A 27,958-nucleotide genomic window follows, 5' to 3' on the forward strand; every position below is an offset into this window, starting at 1 on the left:
TGTTTTGAGTGTTTTGTTTTGTTTTGTTTTTTTAATTTATTTGACAGAGACAGATCACAAGTAGACAGAGAGGCAGGCAGAGAGAGAGAGAGGGAAGCAGGCTCGCCGCTGAGCAGAGAGCCCGATGTGGGACTCGATCCCAGGACCCTGAGATCATGACCTGAGCCGAAGGCAGCGGCCTAATCCACTGAGCCACCCAGGCGCCCCTGTTTTGAGTGTTTTAAACAAAGAAGTGATCTGAACCAACTTTACATTTTTAGAATGCTTTGACAGAGGAGGTGGAGTGGACAGAAGCGAGGAATGGTGGTGTTTGTATCACAGTGGTTGTGGTGGAGATGGACTAGCCTGATGGATTTGAGATGCGTTGTGGACTTAAATGATAGGGCTTGCTTGCTGCTTTGGATGTAGAGAGTGGAGTTAAGGCAGAAAGTGGAGTCAAACGTAGCTTAGATTCTTCACTTTAAGTAAGAGAACCAATTAGAGGTGCTGTTTACTAAAGATGGTTAAGAGGGTTTGGAGAGAAAAATTAAGCATTGTTTATGGTAATTTTAGATATACCTGTTAGGTATCCAGGTGGAACTCACAGTCTTGAGTTCAAAGCATAGGACTGGATACGAAGATTTGGTATGTAAGTGGTTTTTATAGCATGTGAGATAGCCATGTGGAAAAGAACCCTGAAAGGTCAAGCAGAGGAAGATGAACAGCACAGGAGTTGAAGGGCTCTTTGTGATAGAAGAAAGCAGCAGGTGGAGGTGTTGTGGTAGCCAAGAAGAAAAGTATTTTAAAAAGAGAGCAGTCAACTCTCCTTTTATGAAAAAGTAACCTATACCCGAAACTTAACTTTTTAAAGACCCAAATACAAGATTTGGGACTCTTGGTAAGATTCCCTGTGTACTTGAGCTTCTCATGACAAGAATGATGAAAGTTAGCTTAGAGCCACTAAGTGGTAGGGACGTTTGAGAGGGGCGGAGGAATTGTTGAAAGTTGTAATTGATAAGGAAATGGATAGGAAGCTCTGCTTTGCTATCTTTACATGTCTCTTTTCTTGGTGAATATCAACAAGTCTGTCATTTGATACCACCTTTCTAAATATCTGTTTCTAAAAGTTTTGCCTTCTCTTCTACATCGTTAATAGTCTCAAGAGTCAGAGTTCAGCAAAATTTTAGCTCTCTATCTAGTCACAATTTGATTACTTTTCCTAGGCTTCTAAAAATTAAGCATCTGGGTGCCTGGCTGGCTCAATCTATATAGCATACAACTTTTGGTGTTGAGGTTGTGAGTTCAAGCCCCACAGTGGGCATAGAGCTTACATAAAAGTTTTAAAAAAGAAAAAGCATCTGTTTTACTTAAAAGCTAAGTAGACTTTTCAACTGTACATCCATATTTTTTAACCACTTTTTTAGTTAATTTCATAATTAATAAAGTGCTACCAGTTTAGACAGGACATAATAATTTGTTTCTGTTTACTTTAAAAAAATATCAGATTTAATATATCTTCTGTTCCCCAAAACTGTCATTTTACAAAAACAGTTGTGTTTTGCTGTGATAGGAGGATTTTTTTGTACTAACTACAATTTCTTCACCTTTAGAAACTATATAATACGAAATACAGCAGTTGATATCACTATTCTTAGAATTTATTTTCTATAGGAAATTTTGTTTAAAAGCTACATTTGTGTGCTAATGACTTAGAGTTTTTCCATATCTTTTTGAAAATCAACAAGCACTCTTAAGTCCTTATATGATACTGATTATTGAGACTTTTAGGAAATGTTCTGAGTAGTCTGGATTGTTTGAAATAATTATATATTAGCTTAGAAGGACCATGGTAACGTTGTTGTTTTAATTTTAATATTTTCCTGTAGAAATGTCTAACAGGGATCTCTTTTTACAGGAAAAAACAAAAAAGAAAAAGAAGCATAAGAAACACAGTAAGAAGAAGAAAAAGAAGGCTGCTAGTTCAAGTCCTGACTTGCCATAACATTAAGAAAAATCAGGATTCCCTTATAAAGAAAGTGCAATGTCTAAGGAAATTTCAACTGTGAAAATTATGACATAATTACTAAAATGCATGAATTTTCTTGTTTTTAGAATTATTCCTGGACTATTCAGTAGCCACTCGGATGCCGCTGTGTGAAAGGGCCATAATTGTTGCCTGCTGCTTGAACATCTGTTTTTTTCTCTTCCAGTGCTTAACAACTCCGGGAGATATACACTGCAGTTGTGCTAGTGGTTAAGATATTTGGGGATAAAGTTAATATTTTGACTAGAAGTATCTAATGATAAATCAACAGAAATCAAATCTGGATACATCATTAAGATGTAATTAGCAATTACCAGATGATTCTAGTTAACATTTTTGGAATAGGCATTACATTGATATTTCAAAATCCTTACTCTGTAGATAAGTGTATTTTAATTTTTTCCCCTGATATACTTTTATTTACTTGGGGAAGGAGCTTTTCGGGTTGGGGGGGGTGGTTTGCTATCTCTTTAGCTAGCAGAATAGCGTGCCTTTTATCCTCACACATCCTATTTTTGTGGACATAGTAGCCATGCTTCATGGGGAGGTCAGAGCTGGGTATAACAGTCTTGCCCCTAGATATCCTTGGACTCTGTCGTTTGCTGCTTTAAGTGAACCAGAGAAACAGCCCTTTGCAGCATGACAGAGCCCCAGAAGCTCTGGGATTTACCTCCATTTCAATAATACTGAATGTTTTTTAGCATTAGAATGTGTTATAACATTTGAATTAATTTTGACTATACTTTGGCTTTGGAGAAGAATCATTTCAAATAGACACTGGTACTTTTTGAACTTGATAGCTAAAGATTTAAAATGCATGTTTTATACTGTTAAGTTTTAACCAGTCAGGAAAATTTTATGTAACCAGTAATAGTTATTTTATTTTTGTATGAATTTTGTTTAGGCTGCAATGTTTAGCTTTTATTAACTCCTTATTCTTGCTATATTAAATTCTTTATTGTGTTTAATGGCATACTTGCCAAGATACTTAGCATGTATACAAAGCAGGCTTTTGATTTTTTTTTTTTTTTTTTTTAAACAGCTTCATATTGAAGCTTGAGACTTACCATAAACAAGTTGAGTGGCAGGCCTGGTATGCTGTGTCTTGTTACATAAAGCTATTGCCAGAATCTTAGTAAATATAACATTTTAGAAATTTGTCTTTGTATATTCATAACAAATTATGACAAGTTAAGTGAAAATTACATTACTGCTCTTCCTGTGTCATATTTTACTAAGATTTTGTGCCTCATATCTACTGCTGAATTGTTTACTAGTAATGTTAAAAAGAATTGATAAATCATTTTCACTTTACATTTTTATATAATCAGGTAACATGAAAAATAATTTGATGTACAATTTTGCCTGTTACAGAAGGTGTGCTAATTATAGTGATATATGCACAAAACATTTTGGCATGACAAGAAGCTGAATAAATAGCTATTTTACTTAAAAATAGCTGTGTTCTTACCAGCTCCCTTTGAGTCCCAACTAAAGTTCCAAAGATCAAGAAGCACTACTGGGTGATAAGTGGATAAGACATGTCCCCTAATTTTTAGCTGTAAAAATAATATATTTCTTGGTAAGCTTCCTTAAATTTTTTGCTTAAAACTTCATACTCTTCTTCCTAATAAAAGATATCTATATGCTCTTGAGTACACAGCAAGTTTGAGGGACTTTTTTTTTTTTTAATCTGAAAGAAAGTTGCTTAGGATTGTTGTTCACAAAAATGCTAAAAGATAAGTTTATCGGGTTATTTGGTGATCATTTTTGGTATGAACATAAAAGTGTTCCTTTGTACACTGGTCCAGTACATTATGACTATGTCCCACAAGAAGCAACTGTTACTAGACTGAGGAAGAAGATGACCTGGCAAAAAAATTGTATTCTTTCCAAACTCTGTTGACTGTCTAGGAAACACTTTTCTCATTGTTCCTCTGCTGGTAGCCTTTTTTTTTAATTTATGTAATTAACATACAGTATGTTATTAATTTCAGAGGTGAAGTTCAGTGATTCATCAGTTGCATATAACACCCAGTGGTCATTACATCATGTACACTCCTTAATACCCATCACCCAGTTATCCCATACCCCCATCCCCCTCGCCTCCAGCAACCCTCAGTTTATTTCCTGTGGTTAAGAGTCTCTTATGATTTGTCTTCCTCTCTGATTTCATCTTGTTTTATTTTTCCCTTCCTTCCCCTGTGTTCCTCTGTTTTGTTTCTTAAATTCCACATGTGAGATCATATGATACTGTCTTTCTCTGATTGATTTATTTCCCTTAGCATAATACCCTCTGGTTCATCCATGTCTTTGGAAATGGCAAGATTTCATTCTTTGATGGCTGAGTACTATTCTCTATTGTGCGTTTGTGTGTGTGTGTGTGTGTATACCACATCTTCATCCATTCATCTGTCGATGGACATCTGGGCTCTTTCCATAGTTTGGCTATTGTGGACATTGCTGCTATAAACATTGGGGTGCAGGTGTCCCTTTGTCACTCCATTTGTATCTTTGGGGTAAATACCTAGCAGCGTAATTGCTGAGTTGTCGAGTAGCTCTATTTTTAACTTTTGGAGGAACCTCCGTATTGTTTTCCAGAGTGGCTGCACCAGCTTGCATTCCCACCAACAGTGTAAGGGGGTTCCCCTTTCTTCCTCTGCTGGTAGCCTTAACAGTCTTCTTTCTAATAAGGTATGGGAAGAAGATTTGACCAGGTAATGTTATGTGTAAATTACTAACATCTCTTAACTTACTCCCTCCAGCAGACCATGCTTTTTCTCGAATAATTTTCCTCCAGTTTTATAAACACAGGTCATGTTATTTGGATAGTGATGCCAAGGTAGCTGGAACAAAGTTGATGAGTCTCTGAATCAAAAAACTGAATTTATACCAGTACTTTGTCTGGTTGTTTTGGATTCATTTGGTTGCCCTTAGTATATTTAGGTGTTTTAAATACCATTAGAGTAGGGGGACCTGGGTGGCTCAGTTGTTAAGTGTTTGCCTTTGGCTCAGGTCATGAGCCTGAGGTCCTGGGATCGAGCCCCGCATCAGTACAGGGGTGAGTACTCCCGCTGAGCAGGGAGCCTACTCCTCCCTCTCCTTCTCCCTCTGGTTGTGTCCTCTCTCACTCTGTCTTTCTCTCTCAAATAAATTAAATTTAAAAAACAAATAAATACCATAAGAGTGTCCTGAACTTTTTTATCCTGAGTATAGGTTCATAGTCCTTCAGTCCGGATGTTGTTAAATCCTGTTGCCTAATACTCTTTCATGAAGAACAGTAGACTAACCTCCAAGAAATCGAGCACACTCTTTAGACTTAAGTGACAGGTTTCACACTTTTTAAAACATTGCCAGTTTTCAACCTAAAATCAGTGAACACTCATCTGGTATTTCCTAAAGAAAAGTTCTGGGAAAGCTTTTTTTTTTTTTTAAGATTTTATTTATTCATTTGACAGATCAAAAGTAGGCAGAGAGGCAGGCAGAGAGAGAGGGGGAAGCAGGCTCTCCACTGAGTAGAGAGCCCAAAGCGGGGCTAGATCCCAGGACACTGAGATATGACAGAAGCCAAAGGCAGAGGCTTGGGAAAGCTTTTTTGTTCCAGATGTGTTTGTCTTATTTTAAAATTCATTGTTAAATATTATTTAAAATGTATAAGAATGTAGTGTACTAAATTCTAAAAATCATTTTAGCACATTTTCTTCCTTACCATAGTGAAAGCCAGCAAACATAGACCAGGAGTTGTTCGTTCTCTGTTAGGATTTGACAGTAGGCAGGAGTTAGCACAGTTGTCCTTTTGGCCGGCTTTGGCATGGTCACAGCATGCTTTTTTACAGTCAGTCAGATACAAGTTAGAGGGGTCAGGTGGGATTTTACATTTCTCTAGGAGCTCCCAGATTAAAGTCTCTCTTTGGAGATTATGAGAGGGTGCTTAGAGTTTTTGTTTTCTAATTTTTTTTTTTTTATTAACTTTAGAGTACAGACAGGCAGGGGGAGGGGTATAGGGAAAGAATCTCAAGCAGACTCCCTGGTGAAAGAGGAGTCCATTTTGGGGCTCCCTCCTACATCCCCAAGATCATGACCTGAGCTGAAACCAAGAGCCAGATGCCCAACCCACTGAGCCACCCAGGCAACCCCTCAGAGTTTTTAAAGGAGGTTATAATCTTTGGAGGAGCAAGTATTTGTAGCCTAGAAAAATATTTTATTTCAGTGTAAAAATAAAGTCTTTATCATCTTATTTCTCAGTTATGTGTTGAGATATGAAGGAAACATTTTCAACTCTACAGTTTATGCTGAGGAAAAATAAATGACAGTATTATCAAGTACCACTCTAAGTGGTATTTAGCCCTAAAAAAAAAATAAATGTTCGAAATATTTCAGATCACAATAACATTAATAACATCCCTGCATTTGTATTGAGTGGTAACAACCATTGCTGCATATTTTCCAATCACTTGAGAACCTCTGTGTTTGGTTGCTGGAACGTTGCCATGGTCACATTCTGTTGGGCAGAGAGTATTGAACTGTGGAACCAGTGGCAATCCAGGACACGGAGGCCTGGAACTAGGGTTATCTGAGAATTGTGCGGTGTGTTGAAGCCACACTTGGCATGGACCAGAAGACTCTGAAGAAGCTGGTGGAATCCATCAGTAATACTGTCAAGAACTGTAAGTACTGACCAGACACCCAGCACTGTCTGAACATCTTTATTCCATCAAATAGAAACATTGATTGACCTATTTGACATCAACAAGTTCTTTGTAATCTTCAAAATAGAGTTTCTCTAATTTTAATATTTTGGCCATTTAAAAAAATAGATCATAAGTGAACTTACAAGATCCCTGCACTTACACTGAAAATATTTAATATTTTAATCCTAAAATGTGTATGTGGAAAAGTTAATTTGAGAACTTAAATGACAGCGTACGTGTGAAAGGACTATCTGCCAACCATGTACTGATTCTGTTAACAGTCTGAAATTTGGTAAGAGATTTTCAGACTCTAAAGGTTTACTCTAAAGGTTTTCCCTAAGTTTTCTGGCACAAAACCTATAGAGGTATTGGATTGACAGAGCTACAGAAGATATTTTAGATGCTGAAGAAATAGTACACGGCAAGTGCTTATTAGAATTAATGTAACAGATTGGGGGGGGGGGTCCTCAATTCTCAAACCCAATGAGGTAGGTGACATTTTCCATGTTTTCAGATGAGGAAACCCAAGTCTTAGATTGTCTAAAATTAAAGTGGACTTTTCTAGTAGAGGCAAAAACAACTCAGTTAAGTGATGCCAGAACCTGCTCTCAATTTTTATTTCTCAAATTAACGCTACTGATAAGCATTCTAAACTCATATGGTCATTCTGTATAGTACTGTCCCATAGTAAGTGCAGAATGAAAGTTGAATTTGGCTCACTTCTTGGGTCCTTCCGTTGAGACCAGGACAGACACTGGCCTCTCAGGGACTGGAATTTAGTTTTGTTGCAGTTGTTGTCTTAACGTTTTATTTTTAAGTAATCTCTACACCCAACATGGGTCTCCAGTTCACAACCCCAAGATCAAGAGTCGCATGCTCTCCCAACTGAGAAAGCCAGGTGCCCCTGGAATGTAATTCTTAATAGGTAGGTGTGGGGAGGGCTAATAACTAGTGCCATCTTGGCCTCCTTTCAAGAAAGGACTGTCTTGGGGCAGCTGGCTGGAATAAAACATTCAAGAGCTAGAGCTGCATTGTCCAGTACAGTAACCATTAGTATGGGTGGCTATTATCTAAAAAAGTGTTTTAAGTAATCTCTACACCCAAGATGGGGCTTGAACTCACGATGCTGAGATAGAGTCGTTACATGCTTTAGCAACCAAGCCAGCCAGGTGCCTCATTTTTTTAAGTGTATGTGTGGCTACTTAAATGTGAATTTAAATTAAGTAGGATTTTTTAAACCTTTAATCTAGTGGGGGTGGCAGATCATTACCTCAGAACATAATAAATGGCTTCATGGGTATTCAACCTGTGCATTGTCACAGGGCCCCATGCTTAGTTTAATGCTCTGCTAACCCTGACTTAATGTTTTGAGTTTTGCCTTGGGCCCACAAATTCTGTAGTTTATCTTGGCTAGGTACCTCTTCCTCATAGTATGGTAGGAGTATCTCCACTATCAGAATTACCTAAAAATTCATATTGAAAATGCGGATTCCTGGATACCACCCTAGGTACATTTAAAAATCTGTAAGTGGGGGCCAAGCATCCAGATCATTCACTCTGTGTATTAGACACACTTAAGCTTAAGAATTCCTGATCAAAATTATCTTTTCCAAGTGAAACTTCAATTCCTTTTTTTTTATTTATGAGTTCCGTCTTTTTTGTTTGTTCTAAATTTATACATTAAGTTGCATATTCACACATCCTTGGCAATCTGGCTTTGTGTGTGTGCATGTATGTGTGTGTATGTGTATTAAATCTTTGCTTTTTTTTTGGTCTCTGTGGAATTTGAAGCCTAGCTGATTTTTTGCCTTGGTATTTTTTTCTCACATTGATGATTCCCTTAAGCCTTCAAAACTATCATTTAGAAACAACTAATATGCAGGGGTTTCCACTACCTACTGCCTTATGTACTTTTTTCTTCCTTCTTTAGAGTCGTAAATAATATTGCTAACTACATGGTGACTGTCTTCCCTTAGAATTTTTTTTCAATTTAAAATTCAATTAGCCAACATATATTTTTTAAGTTTCATGAAACTTCAGTTCTATCACCCTAATAACAATCTCAGCTTGACTGATAGAGTTAGGAGTTGACCCAGTCTTTTTCACACTGTTGTTTAGCCACAATTTTTACACTTATATAGATTAAAAAAAAATTTTAAAGCTAACTGAAGAATTTTAAAACTTCCTAATTTCATGTTGTTTGATTCAAGTGATTATCTTGCCATCAAGAAGCTACTTTAGATCCTGACTCATCCAGTATATTCCTTTACCTCTCCTGTTTATAAGGGGTTATCATTTATTTTAGCAAACATTTGAGAACCTACTATGGTGCTTGGCACTACTGGACACTGAGTAGATAATTCAAGGGTAAGAGGTTTTTTTTCTCAAATGCCTTGCTAAAATCCAAATACTTCGTGAACTGCATTTCTCCGATCCACTCCTACCAAGAGGAGGAAATAGGTTAAAGCTAGTATGATAAACTCTTGTGAATTCAAGAGCCCCTGAGTGTTCATGAACCTTTTAACTCAGTTGATCATCTCTTCTGGACTTATCCCAGGACCACCTAGATACCCAGTAGCCCAATATTTACCTTTCACTTTGTGAGACATAACATGGACCAATATGTATGCATATATAGGTTAGTATACATACATATTTTCCAGCTATGTCTGCTGAGAGGGCTTGGAAATATTCTGCCTTCCCCCATTATTCTTTTAAGAATATAACCTAATATTTATTAATACATTGACATTACATTTTTTCATGGACAATGGTGATTTTTAAGGGACGGGATATCAAGATACATAAGTCTTAGATAATACGCTATTTGATCATGTTGACACAGTTTCTTTGAGAACGCATCACTTTGTGAATACTCCTAAGTTTTTGTTTTTGTTTTTTTAGGTAGAGAATAAAGTCTTAAAAGGAGGCAGACATTCAACCTCCCCATTTCTCAACTTTGTCACATTCCGTTTAGGCCATATTATGTATTGGGCTTAGAAATATTAATACCCCAATAATAACCAGAACACCCAGTGCCTAGGCCTTGGTGTCTAAATGCCAGTCTCCAATAAAAAGAGCCAGAATTCCTTGAAGAAGTAGCTGCACAGAGTGTAGAAGGAAACCCTACACCACACCTGTATGTTTCTCTTTTACTCTGACATTACTGCCAAATACCACGTTTACACTTCTGACACTTCTGGTCTCCAACAATTGTGTGGTTCTTTTCTCAGCAAGCAATTTTCTGGGACATTCCAGCGATTTCTTAATCCTGACACTAACTGAGATGGCATCAGAACCCATAAGTTGAGTTCGGTTCCACAAGACTGTCTCCCACTTCAGATGACCATCACAAGTCCAGGTTGTTTTATCTTCATTTCTGACTGACTGGCTATAAATTGGAGGTCCAATTAATTTGCTAGAGCAGCTCACAGAACTGAGAAAAAATAAATAACTATTATAAAGGGATATGATCGGGAAGAGCCAGATGGAAGAGATGCATAGGGCAAGGTATGTGGGAAAGGGCATGGAGCTTCCATTCTCTGCCAGGATATTCATATGTTCACCAACCTAGAAGCTCCCTGAACACTATACTTTGGGGCTCTTCGTGGAGGTTTCATCACATAGGCTTCATAGATCATTAACTCAATAGCCAACCCCTCTGAGAACAGGGAATGGGGCTGAAAGTTCCAAGCTTTCAATCAACACTTTGGTCTTTCTGGTCACTGGCTCCCATCCAGAAGCCACTAGCTGTCACCTCATTAGAACAAAAGATTCCTATTACCCCTCCACCTTGATGTTCTAAGGGATTTAGGAGCTTTGTGTTGAGAACCAGGGTCAATGACTAAATTTAACAAAAGATACTCCTACTGTTCACACCATTTAGGAAATCCCAAGAGTTTTGGGAGCTATGTGTCAGGAACCAGGGGCAGGGACCAATATATATATTCCTTGTTATCTCACACAGAGGTAATAAGAGATTGGCCTGACAAGTAGTACCAGGAAGCAAAGAGGTGAAAAAGCCAATGGGTTGTGCTATGTGAAACATACAAGAACCAACTCAAACTCCTAATGGCCAAAACTAGAACAATTTGAGTAAGAAGGTTAACAATTACTACAAAAGAAGTATTATCTGACCCTCTGCCCCCCCCACCCCATAGTGACATAAATAATTGAGTAAGTAAATGGGGGAAAGATCTCTTCCTTTCAGGAAAACTCCAAATAATTGTATAGGTGCCCCTTCCCAAGTAGTGGAATTCCATTTTACTTGAATAGTTGGCTTCTAAAGAATAGATTGTGGGGGCGGGGGGGATTAAGTTGTGGGAAGGGAAATCAGTAACTACAGTGGAGAACCCTGTAGACTAGCTTAACCAAGTAATCAAAGTTATCAGCCATTAACCTTAATATATATCACCCTGACATGTGAGAAGAACAGCAATTTATCTCTGGTAGTCTTCACCAGAACACCTAACCACAGTCTAGTTGTGAGAAAAGCATTAGGCAAACACAAACTGAGGAACATTCTGCAAAATAAAATATCAAGATCACAAAAGACTGAAAACTATCACAGATTTGAAGAGACATGACAACCAAGTATATCCTGGCTTGGATTCTGGAACCCCCCAAAAAGGACTTTAGTAGGAAAAGTGGTAAAATCTTAAGTTTAGTTAATAATAATGTGCCAATGTTAGCATACTTGTTTTGACAACTGTATCATGGTTCTGTAAGGTGTTAACAGGGAGAGAGTGAAGACTTTATGCAAACTTTATCATTGCCTCTCTTATGTGAATCTAAAATTATTCCAAAATAAATAATATGGGCCAATCTCTAGAACCTCACCATCCTCATTCACATGTGATCTTTCACATATAATTTACTATGGTTCCTTGACCTCATGAGTAGGGTTTTAAGATGTAATGGAATGTGAGCTTATGTGGATAAAGCGCAGAGAAAGTTATTACCTGCTAAAGACTGGGCCTAAAATCCTTGATAGCTGTGTTGAATGACTTGTTAGTATTTGATTCAGAGCAGCTCCTGACTCAACACCTCCCTTTCCTCAAGGATCCATTTTTACATTGTTGGTGCTAACATTTCCACTCATTGATAATTCTCTCCCTCAGAACTGAGCAGGACTATCAGGCAATCATTAACATACTCTGGACTCCATATAGTGCATCCACACCAGAGCTTCCTTTTTCTTCATATTCAAGAAGGAAGAGGGGGAGGCAGCAGCTTTTCAAGTTTTCAGCCTCAGAGCAGCTGCATCCCCTTCTGTGACCTAGCATTGAAAAGTCACACTGCCTTATTTCCACTGAACTCTACTGGTTGAAACAGTCACACTCACACACACACCCTGCCCCCTCCTAGTTTCAAGTAAAGGAGAGACCCCCATCTCTCAGAGGAATATCAAAATCATTGTACAAAGAGCATATGGCATGGGAGGACTGTTAAAATTGTCTTTGGGAAGACAGTCTTGTCATATCTGAACTCCCCATTCATCAGGTAGTTTCAAGAATCTACTGCCAAAATGTTCTCCCTTAAAGATTTTTATTTATTTATTTATTTATTAGAGAGCAAGAAAGCTTAAGCAGGGGGAGTGGCAGGCAGAGCAGGCAGAGGGAGAAGCAGACTCCCTGATGAGCAAGGAGTCGAATGCGGATTCAATCCCAGGCCCCTGGGGTCATGACCTGAGCCGAAGGCAGACCCCTAATTGACTGAGCCACCCAGGCATCCCACATGTTCTCCCTGAAGTGCAAATATGATCCTGTTAACTTGCCAGCGAAAATTTTCCAGAAACTTCTCATTGTCTGTAAAGTCAAGTCTGCCATCTAGCTACACCACATCATTTGCAGCTAGTTCTCAGAACATACCTCCGAGGTGCCTCCTCTGACAAATGCTTACTTTGGCAGGCCTTAGCTCAAATGACACCTCCTTGGGACTTTTAATTTCCTACTGCCTACTCCAAGTGATTATTCCTTCCTTTGGGTCACTGCCAAACATCATCAATCATAGTGCTTGTCATACCTTGCAGCACTTTCTTTTTTATCTTAGCCAAAGTGTAACAACTAGGTGAGCAGCAAGCATGGTGTATTCATTGCCTGGTTCACAAGAGGCTCTTAATAAATGGTTATTGGATGGATAAAAATGACCTGTATGTCATATTTCAGTTACACTGTGTAGCTTGAGAATCTAACTCAGTTCAGAAAACAGTAGGTACCTTTGTAATTCCTTATTCTTCAGATCTGTCAACCATTCCCCTAAGAACCAAATCGCTCTGACCATCGTAGAAACTCTAATGTTGTAAACTGTGTATGTGCTGGGTGTTGTCATTGATTTCAGTTGGGGGACATGAAATCATCTCAAAGACAGCATCTAAAATTTCTCCCCACCTTCTCTATAAAAAGAAAGCAGGAGGAAGGGGTTGGAGAAGAAGAAAGAAATAATAACCAGCTTTCCTTCCTAACTTTTCTGGTTCTTTCAAATAATCTTTGATTCATAGAATTGGGTTTTGAGGAACTGAAAGAATCTCAAAGATCATCTAAGACAATACCCAGTTTTATAGGTGAGGACTCTGACCATAAAGAAGCTATATGACTTGTCTAAGTCCACTGTTTAGGTAAGAAATGAAGGGGAATGTAGGCACTTTAGTACCCCCAACCCACTAAATCTAATTCCTTAATTCTAAATCCTGACAATGCATTAGAATACCCAAGCACTTCTTTTAAAAATACCCTTTTCCTAAGTCTAGACTGAAATCTAGGTGTATGAATATTGGAAATTTCTATTTGAAAATTAGTCACCAAGTCCTACTGATTTTCTCTAACTTCTCAGGCCCTTTCCCAGTCTCTGACCTTATTTCCACCTCCCTAACCAAAGCCCTATCACTCCAAACCTGGCTTCTATGATTCCAGTTTTCCCCTTAAATATAATTTTGCTACATGAATTTTCCTAAACCACTTCTCAACCCTTAGGTCCTAGAAGAATCAACCCAGCTCTTGTTTAAAAGCTAATTCCAGGAAGCCTGGGTGGCTCAGTGGGTGAAGCATCTGCCTTTGGCTTGGGTCATGATCCTGGGGTCCTGGGTTGGAGCCCTGTGTTGGACCTTCTGCTCAGTGGGGAGTCTGCTCCTCCTACTCCCTTTGCTCCTCCTCCCTGCTCTCTCTCTCTCAAATAAACAAATAAAACTCTTTTTTTAAAAAAAGAGTTTATTTATTTGACAGAGAGAGCGCACCAGCAGGGGAAGTAGCAGGGGGAGAGGGAGAAGCAGACTCCACACTGAGCGGGGAGCCTGATGTGGGGCTCAATCCCAGGACCCCCTGAGCTGTAGGCAGACACTTAACCGACTGAGCCACCCAGATGCCCAATAAATAAAACTCTTAAAGTAAATAAAAAATAAAAGCTAATTCGTGGGCCTGATGTTAGCGATCCTGACTTGGTAGTTCTGGGGCAAGACATGGAACTCTGGATTAAACAAACAGTGGAGAGGGGGTTGATTCTCTCTTATAGATGGTCCAAAGATGGTCCATGAGAAAAATCATTGCTCCAGTAAAATGCCGCTGATGCTTGAACAACCTGGAGGATAAAAGCACCAACACCCATACAGTTGAAAATCCATGTTTGACTCCCCAAAACATTAACTACCAATAGCCTATTATTGACCTTGCTTATAAAGTCAATTAACTTGTTTCATATATTTTATGTATTATATACTACATGCATAAAGTAAGTAAAATGTTATTAAGAAAGTCATAAGAGAATGGGGCACCTTGGTGGCTCAGTTGTTTAAGTCTTCAACTCTTGATTTCAGCTCAGGTCGTGATCACAGGGTCGTGAGATTGGGCTCTGGGCATGGAGACTTAAGATTCTTTCCCTCTGTCTCAACCCCTCCCCACTCTCTCTCTTTCAAAAAAAGAAATAAAGAAAATCATAACAGAAAATACTTTTACAGTACCGTACTATGTTTATTTTTTTAAGTCACATTTAAGTGGACCCACAGTTTGAACCTATGTGGTTCAAGTCAACTGTAAATGTTAATTTTCTGACTAGGCTTTCAAGGCCTTCTGCCATTAACCCATCCTCTTCAATCTTGTTTTTTCACTTCTCAACTTGCTGTGCTCCCAATAAAGCGTGTTCAAACCCGATAGCAGTTCTACGTCTTTCCTTTACCCATGTTTTCTCTCCCTGGAATTCTCTGTTGTACTTCCCTCAACACATTCCTTCCCGTATAAATACTATGCATGTCTATAATGGTGAGTGTTAGTATTACATAATTTTTCATTTACATACTCTCTTATGAGACTTCTGGGTGACTCCCAGAAAGGTAAGCTTTCAAGTAACAAGTCACGTCATACTTTCTAATCGCTAGAGCGTCTAGAAGCACGGGGACAAAAGGGCTGCTTAGTAAAATATTTTTTATTAGATTGGAGTACTCAAGGACTATGTCTAAGCTGTATTTATTTGTATTTTTATTTTGCAGTCAAAAAAAGTGAAGTAGAGTGTCTCCTACGACTTTTTCACAGCTTGGCGGAAAGAGCTAATGTAAGACTTAATAACTTCGGACTAGACCGTAACGCGTTTCGAGTGATCCTGCACAACATATTTGGAATGACTGATGATAAGCTAATGAACAGGGGTAAGAGTCTTAAGAAACTGAAATGGGCCAAGCCGAGATGGCAATATATACGCTGTACATATTACTCTGTGGCAAATACATATTTGTAATGACAAATTTATAGATGCCATATTTATTTTTATATACATATGTATTCAGCTGTCATCAAAGACTGATTTTTTTTTAAAGATAGATTTATTTATTTATTTATTTATTTAGAGGGATCATGCACGTTGCGGGGAGGGGCAGAGGAAAGGAAAAGGGACAAGCAGATTCTATGCTCAGCAGAAACCCATCACTGAGCACAGAGCCCCTCCGGGAGCTTGGGGGTTGATCCCACAACCCCCAGATCATGACCTGAGACAAAATCAAGAGTTGGGTGCTCAGCTGACTAAGCCACACAGGTGCCTCTTGAATTTTTTAATGCCAAACTAGAAAGACTTAATTGTGGTAAGACAAAACAAAGGTTGATTTGATTATATGATGGTTTTTAATAAAAACTCACTCAGAATTTCTTATCTTATAGCTGTACCACTTTGAGAAATAACCAGCAATGAACTAAATAAACTGACGGTTTTTTTTTTTTAAAGTTAAGCATATGGCTTTTTATTCATGATGTCTTTGGATTCATATGCTATAGACACGTAAACTATTAAATGACTTCTTTCTTTAACCCACTGAGCCACCCAGGCGCCCCTAAACTCTGTTATATTTAGAACAGAATTTTGCCACTCTTTTTAAATGCATTTTATTTATATTATTATTATTTTTTAAAGTAATCTTTAGGGGCACCTGGGTGGCTCAGTGGGTTAAGCCTCTGCCTTCAGCTCAGGTCATGATCCCAGAGTCCCGGGATCGAGCCCTGCATCAGGCTTTCTGCTCAGCAAGGGGCCTCCTTCCTCCTCCCCCTCTGCCTCTCTGCCTACTTGTGATCTCTCTCTCTCTCTGTCAAATAAATAAATAAAATCTTCTAAAAAAAAAAAGTAATCTCTACATTCAGTGTGGGGTTTGAATTCATGACCCCAAGATCAAGAGTCACAACGCAGCTAGCCAGGTTTCCCCTTTGCTATTCTTTTTATTCATTTTTTTTACAGATTTATTTATATATTTTAGAGAGAAACACACAGAGACAGAGCACAAGCTGGGAGACGTGTAGAGGGAGAAGAAAGAGAGAAACTTAAGCATACCCCCATTGAACACGAAGCTGATGTGGGGCTCGATCCCAGGACACTGAGATCATGACCTGAGCCAAAATCAAGAGCCAGCTGCTCAACCAACTGAGCCACCCAGGCGCCTCTGCCACTCTTTTTAGAATAAAAATTTAGAAAAAAAATTTTTAGAATATCCTCATCTTGATTAGCTCTACTGTTGCTCTTCTTGGCTCATAGTAACTGTATAAAACATCACAAGTGAAGTTCATCATTGATCATGGAGGAGAATTAATTTTTTCTTTCTATAAAAATCTGGAAGGAACAGATTTCCAATAATTTTGATTCTTTTAAGAAAGACTGTGCCAGGGGCGCCTGGGTGGCTCAGTGGTTTAAGCCTCTGCCTTCGGCTCAGGTCATGATCTCAGGGTCATGGGATCGAGCCCCGCATCGGGCTCTCTGCTCAGTGGGGAGCCTGTTTCTCCCTCTCTCTCTGCCTGCCTCTCTGCCTACTGTAACCTCGCTCTGTCAAATAAATAAATAAAGATATTAAAAAAAAAAAAAAAAGACTGTGCCAAAACCTTTTTTTCCCCTCAATTTGGGAGAAAAGTTTCTCAGTGTGTTTTTTTGTTTTTATTTTGGAAGAAAGTTTTAAAAACCTTTCCATATATACATACTTATGAATTATAAAATAGCTATAAATTACAATATGCTTCTATGGTGTTTTTCTTTCAGTATTTTTTGCATTTGACAAAGACAATGATAACTGCATAAATGCGAAAGAGTGGGTTAAAGGATTATCAGTGTTTCTTCGAGGGACTTTTGAAGAAAAGCTTAAATGTAAGATTTCTATATGTGATTACTGACTTAGTAATAATATACATTGTCAATTTTGTATTTAATGAATGCTTAAATGTTTTTTTAAAATATGAAATCCATGTTCTCTGTAGCAAACTTTCAAAAATAGTTCATGACAGTTTAAAAAGAAATCAAAATATGAAATGGGTAGCCTATTTCATGGGAGGGTCTCTAGTCCCAGGAACCCCAAACACTTCCTTCACTGGTTCTATAATGCCTAAATGCCATCAGGACCCCTCTTCGGCTTAAGGCCCAGGCCAAGACCAGCAAGTCAACTTGTTTTTCAACTAGAGTTTGCCAACTCTAATCAGCCAGCAAGGTTAATCAATGTTTTTGTGGGTGCCTGTGGGCTCAGCAGGAAATGGGCCTTGATATAAGGCAGTGCATAAGTGACAGTGAGGCCATTCCTTGTCTCTTGATCAAAGAAAATATATGTGAGGGATTGACACAAAACAAGATAAAATGCACATTAACCATCAGACTCAATACTCTAGTGTTAGAATTTGTGTGGATGAGTAAAGAGAGGAAAGAGGACAGAGAACGCCCACAGGGAGAAGGATTACAGGAGTTTCCTACAGGACAATGTTAGGAATTCCAAAAACAAAAACTTCCCCGTTCACAATTTTGCCTAAAAATAACTAGCTCTGGGCACCTGGGTGGCTCAGTGGGTTAAGCCGCTGCCTTCGGCTCAGGTCATGATCTCAGGGTCCTGGGATCGAGTCCCGCATCGGGCTCTCTGCTCAGCGGGGAGCCTGCTTCCCTCTCTCTCTCTGCCTGCCTCTCTGTCTACTTGTGATCTCTCTCTGTCAAATAAATAAATAAAATCTTAAAAAAAATAAAAAAAAATAAAATGTTTAAAAAAAAATAACTAGCTCTGACCTCACTGCACCTGTACCAATGGTGCGTGTATATTTCCTATGTTTTATACCTGTGGGGCCAGGTTTTGGGGGAGGATCCCAGGAAAGAGAATAGGAACAATTTTAAATGGCACTCTTCAAGGGAACAATTGCTTGAAATGTCAAATTGCTTAAGAAAAGGCTGTGGAGTTCTGAATAATTAAGCAAATCTTTGTCCCTTGTTCTCCCACTTGAATTTGGATTTGGGATGTGGAAAAGAAGATCCCTAATTACACACACATGTTTTAAATGACAGCAACATTTTTAAAAACCACCAACTTTCTCTGACATTTATGATTTTTTGTTTCTTTGTTTTGTGGGGGTCTTCTCTTAATTATTTTTGTTGAGGTGAAGTTGACATACAACATTATGTGGGGTTTCTTTCTGAAGATTTTATTTTAAATAATCTCTACACCCAACATGGGGCTTGAACCCACAACCCCAAGACCAAGAGTCACATGCCCCACTGAGCCAGCCAGGTGGCCCTGTGGGGCTTTATTCCCCCTTTTCTCCAGCCTAACTTTTCATGGGGATAAATTTAAAGATAGTTGCCAGTTAGGTTTGTTGCAGTTTTCTTATACAAAAATCTCACTGAGAACTGAAAAGCTAAATTTTCATTCATGGATGTAGATTCTTGTGGTGATACATAGGGAAAATGGCTGTGACACTTAAAGCAATTATGCATGAGTGAATAGTATCACACTGTCAAAGAATTTTCCTCCTTTCATCCCTCTTCCTAAAAATGTTTCACTTACATTTCAGGATATGTTAACTTGGGGAAACACTACTTCTTACAGGGTTGGGCTGCGTGTGTGCTGTGGATTGAAGAAACTTGACAGAAAGACACAGCTAATCTGATACTCCGGAATTCTATACCTGGTTCTATTGTTTTTGCTGAAACATTTAACTAGATTACAAAAGCTCCTTCTCTACTGTATATTTAGCACCCGAGGAAGGTCCTCTGTGGCACGAGCGAATGGAGGATTCATGGAAGTCACTCTCCAAGGAAAGAGTGATCCTTTTGGATAGTGCAGATGGCAGGCTCCAAAGGGATGACAGACTCACTACCCAAATATATTGGAAAAAAAAGTTCTCTGTCAGTGATATGATGAAGTTTGTACTTAGTTTTTATATTCCATGTAAGAAAATCACAATATGGAGATACACACACATACATGCATGTGTACACATGTATATATGTATATATGTATTCAATGACCATAGGTTTAAATATTTATCTCCAGGGGCACCTGGCTGGCTCAGTCAGTAGAGCATACAACTCTTGATTTCTGGGTTTGAGTTTAGCCCCATGTTGAGTGTAGAGTTTACTTAGAAAACATTTATACATATATCCTTTATTGCAGTTGCAATCGCATGTTTTTGAAGTTTATGAAATTCTTCTTTTACTTGTGTTTTACCCAAGACCCAGGAACTCATTCTACTACCACGGATGCTCAGTTCTGGATCACATAACACACATATAAACTAATAAACACAATATAATGTGATTACTTAGAAATCTATGTATTTTCAACATACTATATGGGAGTGATGAGAAAGTTCCTTTTTTAAATATTAATAATTAACATTTATTAAGGGCTCACTATGTTACAGGGACTGTTATATTCCATTCATTATTATTAGCATGTCCTTTTAAGAATGAGAAAATAGGTTTGAAGAGTTAAGTAATTCCCTCAAGGTCACATAGCTGATGAGTAGTGGAGCTAGAATCAGAATTTTGATGTGTATAACTCCAAGCCTGAACAGATAACCTAGAAACAAATGGTCTTTTCTCACCAGAGCCTCACAGAATAGTAGGGTAGAGAAACAGGTTCTGTGAGGAACCTGAAGGCCAGAATGCAATCTGTCCTGGTTCTATACTCTGATCCAATCCTGGGGCTTTAAAATTCAGTTAGAAACTGCAAATCTTGAATTTTGTATCTCATGCTTTACCTTGCCCCTGAGTTTCAGACATGTATTTAAATGCCTACTAGACGTCTTTGCTTGGATAGCAAGTGGACATTTTAAACCTAACACATTAAAATAAAATTCTTGATTTTCTTTCTTCAATTGCACTAATCAGTCATTGAGGCCAAAAACCTGGTAGTCATGCCTCCTGCCTTTCTCTAGCACCCCACAAATACTGTTTTTTGACACACTTCCTGAAAGTGATCACTTTTCAGCACTCCATCTCTAGGACGCAAGCCTAACCAGCTCTTTCTGGATCACCACAGGTGCCTCCTTACTAGTATCCTTAAAGCACCTTTTTCTTTCTGCTGGGTCACTGGCAGCCTCCCTGGCCTGAGGTCCTCCTCATCTTTCTCCTGGATGACTACAGCAACTTCTTTGATGAGTTCCTGCCTTCACTCTTGCTCAGAAAGTTCCTTTCTAATGGATTTGGTGGATCAGAAGACACTTTCACAGAATAACTAGCCTTTCAGTTGGTTCTTGTAAACCTTGAGCAGAAAGAAACTAGAAAGAAGACCATGCTAGACAGTAGGAACAGTATGAATACAAGCATGGGTGTCTAACTGAGCTAGTTCAGGTGGGAAAATTGATGTTGAGACATGGGGCTAATAAGGTAAGTTGAATATACATCATTAAGGTTGAATCTTAGCAAAAAGGATCAGTTTCCTCTCCCCAACACTCCCTAAAAGGACAATTGTGAATCAACCATAATAATGAAATATTGGATGGAAGCAGGGGAGTTTTTTAGGAGATTGTTGAAGTTATCTAGACATAACAGTGAGGACAGAGAAGAGGAAAAGGAGTATTAATATTTACAAGTTGGAATTGACTGTATCTCTTTGAATGTAGAAGGTATTATTTGTTTTTAAATAGTTTTAAGTGCCTAAATCAAGCTCGTTGATTTCAAAGTATTCCAGAAACAAGAAGTCACCAATACATTAAGGTATTGTATTTAAATATACTTCATAAATGCCAAGACAGATAGCAAAATCTTAAGTATGTAAATTTCCATTGAGCTGCTTTTTAAAATAGTTGTAAAGTACCTATAGTACTGATTCTCCAGCATGGATTGAGGAATGATTTCAACTGGCTACATCAGTTTCACCTAGGGAACATTTTAAAATACAGTTTTACCTGTGAAACATTTTAAAGTACAATATTATTTATTTATTTATGTGAATATTTATTGATTTATTTATTTGACAGACAGACAGAGACCACAAGTAGGCTGAGAGGCAGAGAAGCAGGGGAAGCGGGCTCCCTGCTGAGCAAAGAGCCCAATGCAGCTCAATCCCAGGACCCTGAGATCATGACCTGAGCTGAAGGCAGAGGCTTTAACCCCCTGAGCCACCCAGGCACCGCCCCCCCCTGCCCCCCATGCAACATTTTAAAATAGCATTTCCTGAGCTGCTACGACCAAGGAATCTGGACTCTGTGCTATATCAGTGAGGTGTTCTGTTTTTTAATTATGAAGACTTAATATCAAATGTTCCTTACAAAGTTCATTCTGATATCCAATTTGCAAACTGTTTCCTCTCCAATCTAGGTATGCATGAAAGGAGTCTGCATTTTGTCAATTACTCCCCCCCCAAAATTCTTTTATTTCTCTGCTTTTATTGAGAAATAATTGATATACATCCCTGTATAAATTCAAGGCAATACAGATTGGTTTGATATATTTATCAAATGATCACATTTATTGTGATATGATTACCACAATGGGTTCAGCTAACATGTTTTCTCATATAGACACAATAAGAAGACAAGAATAAAGGGAAAAATTCTCTTTGTGATGAAAACTCTAAGGATTCACTCTCTTAACAACTTTTCTTTATATCATACATCAGTGTTAGCTCGAGTCATCATGTTGTACACTATTTCCCTAGTACTTATTTAACTTATGCTGGAATTTTGTACCTTTTGACCATCTCCCTCTAATTCCCTCTCCCTCAACCCTCTCACCTCTGATCACCACAAGGCTGATCTCCTTTTCTGAGCTTGTTGTCATATTTTTTGTTTCTTTGTTTTGTTTTGTTTTGTATTCCACATATAAGGAGGATCATAGAGTATTGTCTTTCCCTTTCTTAATTATTTTACTTAGCATACTACCTTCAAGGTCCATTCTGTGTTGTTGAAAATTATAGGATTCCCTCATTGATCTTTAGAAACTTAGATTGTTTCCAAACCTTGGCTATTGTACATAATGCTGCTATGAACATTGGGGTGCAGATATCTTTTTGAGTTAGTGTTTTCATTACCTTTGGATATATTCCCAGAAGTAGAATTGCTGGAGAATACAGTAGTTCTATTTTCAATTTTTTGAGGATCCTCCATCTGCTGTTTCAGAGTGGCTGCACCAGTTTATAATCCCACCAACAGTAAACTGGGATTCCCTTTTCTCCACATCCCCACCAGCAGTTGTTATCTCTCCCCCCCCTTTTTTTTTTACGATGGCTGTTCTCACAGGCATGAGGTGATATCTCATTGTGGTTTTGATTGGGATTTCCCTAATGACTAGCAATATTGAGCATCTCTTCTTGTACCTGTTGGCTTTTCATTTATCTTCTTTGGAAGACTGTCTATTGAAGTCCTTTACCCACTTTTTAATTGGGTTGGTTTTGGTTTTTTGGGTTTGTTTTTGTTTTTTTGTTTTTTTTTTTTTTGCTATTGAATTGTAGGAATTCTTTATATATTTGTGATATTAACACCTTATCTGGGGTCTCCTGTGTGGCTCAGTGGGTTAAGCCTCTGCCTTCGGCTCAGGTCATGATCCCAGGGTCCTGGGATCGAGCCCCACATCGGGCTCTCTGCTCAGCAGGGAGCCTGCTTCCCCCTCTCTCTCTGCCTGCCTCTCTGCCTGCTTGTGGTCTCTGTCTGTCAAATAAATAAATAAAATCTTTAAAAAAAAAAAACACCTTATCTGATACAGTTTTGCAAGTATTTTTTTCCCATTCCACAGGTTGTCTTTTCATTTCTTGATGCTTTGTTTTACTGTGCAGAAGCTTTCTAGTTGGGTGTAGTCCCCTTTATTTGTTTTTTATTTTATTTTTTTGTGCTTTTGGTGTCATGGCCATGAAATCATTACCAAGACTCATGTCAAGGAGCTTTGTTCCTATGTTCTCTTTTAGGAATTTCATGGTTTCAGGTTTCATAATATTTTTAATCTCTCAATTTCAAAGTTCACATCCCAAGAGGGATTTAATAACATGGAAAGAAGTACAATAAAGGGTGCTTTATTTTAAAATCTCTATCATATGGACCAATAATTGTAGACTGTATAAATTGTATATATATGTATATATATACATATATATTTAAAAACTATATATTGAAATAACTAAGGAGAAGACTAGTGATATTTTAACTGTTCTTTTCCAAATCTTTTTTTTTTTTTTTCTTTTCCAAATCTTTAAACTACTTGTGCTTTGGACAGTCTGTTTTGAAGTTTACTATTTGAATGGTGATGGTTACATTTCTCGAGAAGAGATATTTGACATGTTGAAGAACAGTCTACACCAACAGTCATCTGAAGAAGAGACTGATGAAGGAATAAAAGAGTTGGTAGATATAACACTGAAGAAAATGGTAAGAATAAAAACGTGTAACTTATTATATCCAATCAAGCAGATGTTGGAGAAAGCTAAAGACAAAGAAATGATTTTCTTTCATAGTGATAGCAACCTTTATGAGGGCAGGAGATTTTTGTTTGTTTTCTGCTCTATCCATTGCTTAGAACAGTGCCTGGCTGATGGTGGGTGCTCAGTAAATACTTAGGGAATTCTGAGTGATTAAATGAATCACTGCACAACATGAATGTTAGTTTAAAATATTTTACTATCTGTGAAACTTCATTAATAGTGCGGCAGATTCGATTTGTGTAAAATAGATGCTACTCTCATCGGTCTTCACAGCCCTCACCCTCCAATCCATCGAAACACTCATTATAACAAGATAACATAATGGTTAAAATAGTTGTCCCTAATGGAGTATACTGACTATATGTCAGATCCCTCACAGAATTTCAATATATGAACTCACTTTAACCTCAAAACAACCCTATGTAGTAGAAATTACGATCTCTATTTTATAGATGAGAAAACTGAAGTACAATTAGGTTTACCCAAGGTCACACTAGAAAATGGGGCGCAGAATTCTCTCAATGAAACGAATAGTACCACTTTATTATGGACATAGTAATTTCTCTCCTTTTCTTACTATGACCGTATCCTGGATACTGGTGAAAATGTGTGACTCTAAGGACCCTGGATCCAGCTCACCTCCATTACTCTGCTGCTCAGGAAGGAAAGAGATGATGGGAGTTGCTGAGTCTCACATTCAACTAACACAGGCTCCACATACCTTCTTCCATTAGAAATACTCTCACCAGCTGCTGCTAAGGCTGAGGGCGGACTTCTTGAGAGATAGTGTATTCCCAGTACTAAACGCTCTCCCTTCTTTTTTGAAAGGAAATACTAAGGAGTGAGGTTTTTTCCTTTCTTTTTTTTACTATGTTCCCTTAGCCAACATTAGTTCATCATTTGTTTTTGATACAGTGGTCAATGATTCCTTAGTTGTGTTTAACACCCAGTGCTCATTACAACGTGTACCCTCCTTAATACCCATAGCCAGGTGGAGGGTTATTATGGGGTGAGTTTTTTCTGATAATTATTCAAATGTCTTTCTAAGTTAGACTCTCAGCAACCCTGAATTAGTCATGCCCAGAAGTGAAAAAACGAGAGTGCATCAAATCAAACCCAAATCCAATTAAATAGTTAAAGGCATTTATAATCTACATACATGGTCTCCAATGTTTAGTCTCCCATAGTCCCTGTCATTAATGCTCAGACAGATCTGTCTTCCTGACGTTCACTCCCTCATATTGTCAGAGTTCAGGTTGAGCCATTCTTCTGCATTTCCTCCCCACACCTCTCCAGCTACCTAAAGGCCATCTCAACCATGCTGAAAGACCTCCCAGTGGTCTGCAAGCATCTTCTCATGATTCTAGTCTATCCTGAACTGTTACTGCTCTCAGTGCCTTGCTCTTTACCTGAAACTTCACTTTTATCCTAAACACAATGGGCTCCCAAGTCAGAGGTCCTTTGAAGAACAATTACTATAAATTAAACTTGAAAATCTTTGCCCTATGGCACTGTTTTTATCACAAAAGTAGCAATATAATAATACATGTCCTCTAATTTTTTTGTCTATTCCACCAATTAGAGTATAAGTCTTTAGGGACAGGACTCTATTTTTATACATCTAACGTAACTCGGGTGTCTTAGTCCACTTGGACTGCTGTAACAGAGTACCAAACTGGGTGACTTTAACAGGAACTTATTTCCCCAAATCCTGAGACTGGAGGGCATCTTAGCTGGCTCAGTTGGTAGAGTGTGTAACTCTTGATCTCATGGTTTTAAGTTCGAGCGTCATGTTGGGTGTAGAGATTACTTAAAAATAAAGTTGTTTAAAAAGTCATGAGACTAGGAAATCCAAGGTAAGGTGTACCTCATTCACTTCCGTGGTGAGGGCTCTCGTCCTGGCTTATAAGACAGCTACCACCTCAGTGTGTCCTCACATGGCAGAAAGAGGGAACTCTGGTCTCTCTCCACTTAAAGGGACACTAATTTTATCTTGGGGGCTCCACCTTCAAGACATCCAATCCTAATTACCTCCCAAAGAGCACACTTCCAAAATCATCACACTGGGGGCCTTAACATGTGAATTTGGAGGCAGAAGGGATACAACCATTCAGCCCATAATACCAGGTATTACAAACAGATTTACAGGAATAAAGTAAGTAGCCTTGATAAGTAAGTAGTGCTCACAGAATTGCAAACTAATAGTTTTACTTGGCAAAGTGTTATTTTCTCTGCAAAATTAAAAACCATCATTTATCGATAATTCACCTTCCTCTCTAGGATTATGACAACGATGGCAAGATATCTTTTGCAGACTTTGAAAAAGCAGTAAAAGAAGAGAGACTTTTGTTGGAGGTGTTTGGACCATGTTTACCAGAAGCAAAGGTACAGTGTCAACAGCTCAAAATTAAGAGAAAATTCTAAGGGATCAGAACATAATACTTTCTAGACAACTCAACTCTGTAGGGACTTTGGCCCACTGCTGAAATTCAGGCAACCATGAGGGTCTTGGCTTCATCCTCATGTTTTGGGGCCCAACAATGGTGGCTATTTATTATATTCAACAGACTTTTTGAGCTTGTAACTTCTTTAGCTATACTCAATTCCCGGTTTCTTGTATGTTGTTATTTTCCCAAAGAAAACTAAGGCATATTGGCTTGCTTAAGGGATTGAACACTGAATAGTCTATTCAGTAACTGATAGGACAAAACTTGGTCTATTTCAACCCAAATGTTGTCAAACAATGAGAATAATTATGTCTTAAAAATCTTGGACATATTTGAAGTACTTTACAGAATTTGTGCTCATGAAGGTTTTTCATGTATAAATTTGACAAAAATTTTCTGAGCCAGAAAAGCCATCCTAATAATTTATTTGACACATTAATATTTCCTTTAATTCTTCCTCTGATCAACTTCTTTGCAAACCTGTAGAAATATTTTTTTGGTAGTAATTTGGATGGCAATTTTGAGGATGAACTTGCATAATGTTAAGCTCTCCTGAGCTATCTCAGCATATTTTCTAACTTGTCCCGTTTATGCCCACATTTTAACTCTGCCTGGAAATATGTAGTAAAATGCAATGTGTGAAAGGCAGACTTCTCATTTTGGGACTGATGGGACAAGCAGTATAGAGTGGACTGGAATGGAGCGACTACTTAGGTCAGATGGAACACCAACAGTTCTTCAGTTGCTCTCAGAATTCAGCAGCCCAGTTATGGAGAGCCTTGCTACTCAGTGTAATCTGTGCATGAGCAACAATGCTGTCACCTCGTAACTTGTGAGAAATCTAGAATCTCAGGCCACACCCCACACCAAATTCCTCAGAATCTTGTCTTTCTTTTCTTCCTTCCCCTCTCCTTTTCCCTTTCCTTCCCTCTTTTTCCTTTCCCTCTCCTTTTCCTTTTTTCTTCCTTCCTTCCTCTTTCATTCTTTCAATGCTTGACACAGCAAAGGCTCTTCTTTCTTTCCCTCATTGTGGTCAAATACTGTGCACGCTGGTGGGGACGGGGAGGCATGCTAGCCTCCACAGTCATGAAAGATCCTGAAAAGATCAGAAATCCATTCAACAACACAGAACCCACTGAGCAGCTCCTCCCTTTAAAAATTTAAAAATTCTCCCCCAGAGGGTTTTTTTTTTCCAATTGTGGTAAAATACATCCAACATAAAACATATCATCTTAACCAATTACAAACACAAGAGTTCAGTAATGTCAGGTACATTCACAATGTCATACAATCTCCAGAACTCATCTTGCAAAAATGAAATTCTATACCTATAAACAATTCTGCATTCCTACTATCCACCAGATCCTGGCCACTACCATCAGAATCTGCATTTTAATAAGACCCTCAAGTAGAGAGTCATACCATCTTAATGTCTGAGAAGCATGTTCTAGACAGTAACTTGCTCTTTCCAATTCTATGCTTGGGTGTCTAATGTGTCTTTTACCTGTGAGTTCAGCAGAGAAAAGTGTCTAATTACCTTACAAGGAACTAAGGCCAAACCCCTTGCCTGCAGCTTCTTTTAATACCATCCAGCACTTGGAGCCATCCCAGCAAGTTTATATCAGTAGGTCCTAACTGGTGATGAACCTTCTTAACTGGTATATTCAAATTCAATCCA

At 38.3% G+C, this 27,958-nt stretch overlaps 2 protein-coding genes across 5 annotated transcripts in view; both read left to right on the forward strand.

Annotated features, from left to right (window-relative positions):
• Window positions 1–4,019, forward strand: part of FAM133B (family with sequence similarity 133 member B) — a 28,082-nt gene extending 24,063 nt beyond the window's left edge. For all 4 annotated transcript variants that reach the window (XM_046021265.1, XM_046021266.1, XM_046021267.1 and 1 more), the window contains one exon: window positions 1,895–4,019. In XM_046021265.1, coding sequence (XP_045877221.1) covers window positions 1,895–1,981 — 87 coding nt within the window. In that variant the 3' untranslated portion in view covers window positions 1,982–4,019. The remainder of the gene's footprint in view (window positions 1–1,894) is intronic.
• A 2,613-nt stretch (window positions 4,020–6,632) lies between these two features.
• On the forward strand, window positions 6,633–27,147 carry LOC123951912 (EF-hand calcium-binding domain-containing protein 1-like). Its single transcript, XM_046021046.1, has 5 exons — window positions 6,633–6,690; window positions 15,191–15,346; window positions 17,209–17,313; window positions 23,629–23,780; window positions 26,114–27,147. The coding sequence occupies exons 1-5, from the start codon at window positions 6,633–6,635 to the stop codon at window positions 26,255–26,257; spliced, it is 615 nt and encodes a 204-aa protein (XP_045877002.1). The 3' UTR covers window positions 26,258–27,147.
• Window positions 27,148–27,958: the final 811 nt, after the last annotated feature.

This window comes from Meles meles, chromosome 10 (assembly GCF_922984935.1).
Source record: "Meles meles chromosome 10, mMelMel3.1 paternal haplotype, whole genome shotgun sequence".
Lineage (NCBI taxonomy): Eukaryota > Metazoa > Chordata > Mammalia > Carnivora > Mustelidae > Meles > Meles meles.

Coding starts and splice junctions, on each gene's coding strand:
- LOC123951912 (XM_046021046.1), top strand. CDS start 6,633: ATGGACCAGAAGACTCTGAAGAAGCTGGTGGAATCCATCAGTAATACT. Junction 15,347..17,208: donor TGATAAGCTAATGAACAGGG/GTAAGAGTCTTA, acceptor TTTTTCTTTCAG/TATTTTTTGCATTTGACAAA. Junction 17,314..23,628: donor TTTTGAAGAAAAGCTTAAAT/GTAAGATTTCTA, acceptor TGCTTTGGACAG/TCTGTTTTGAAGTTTACTAT.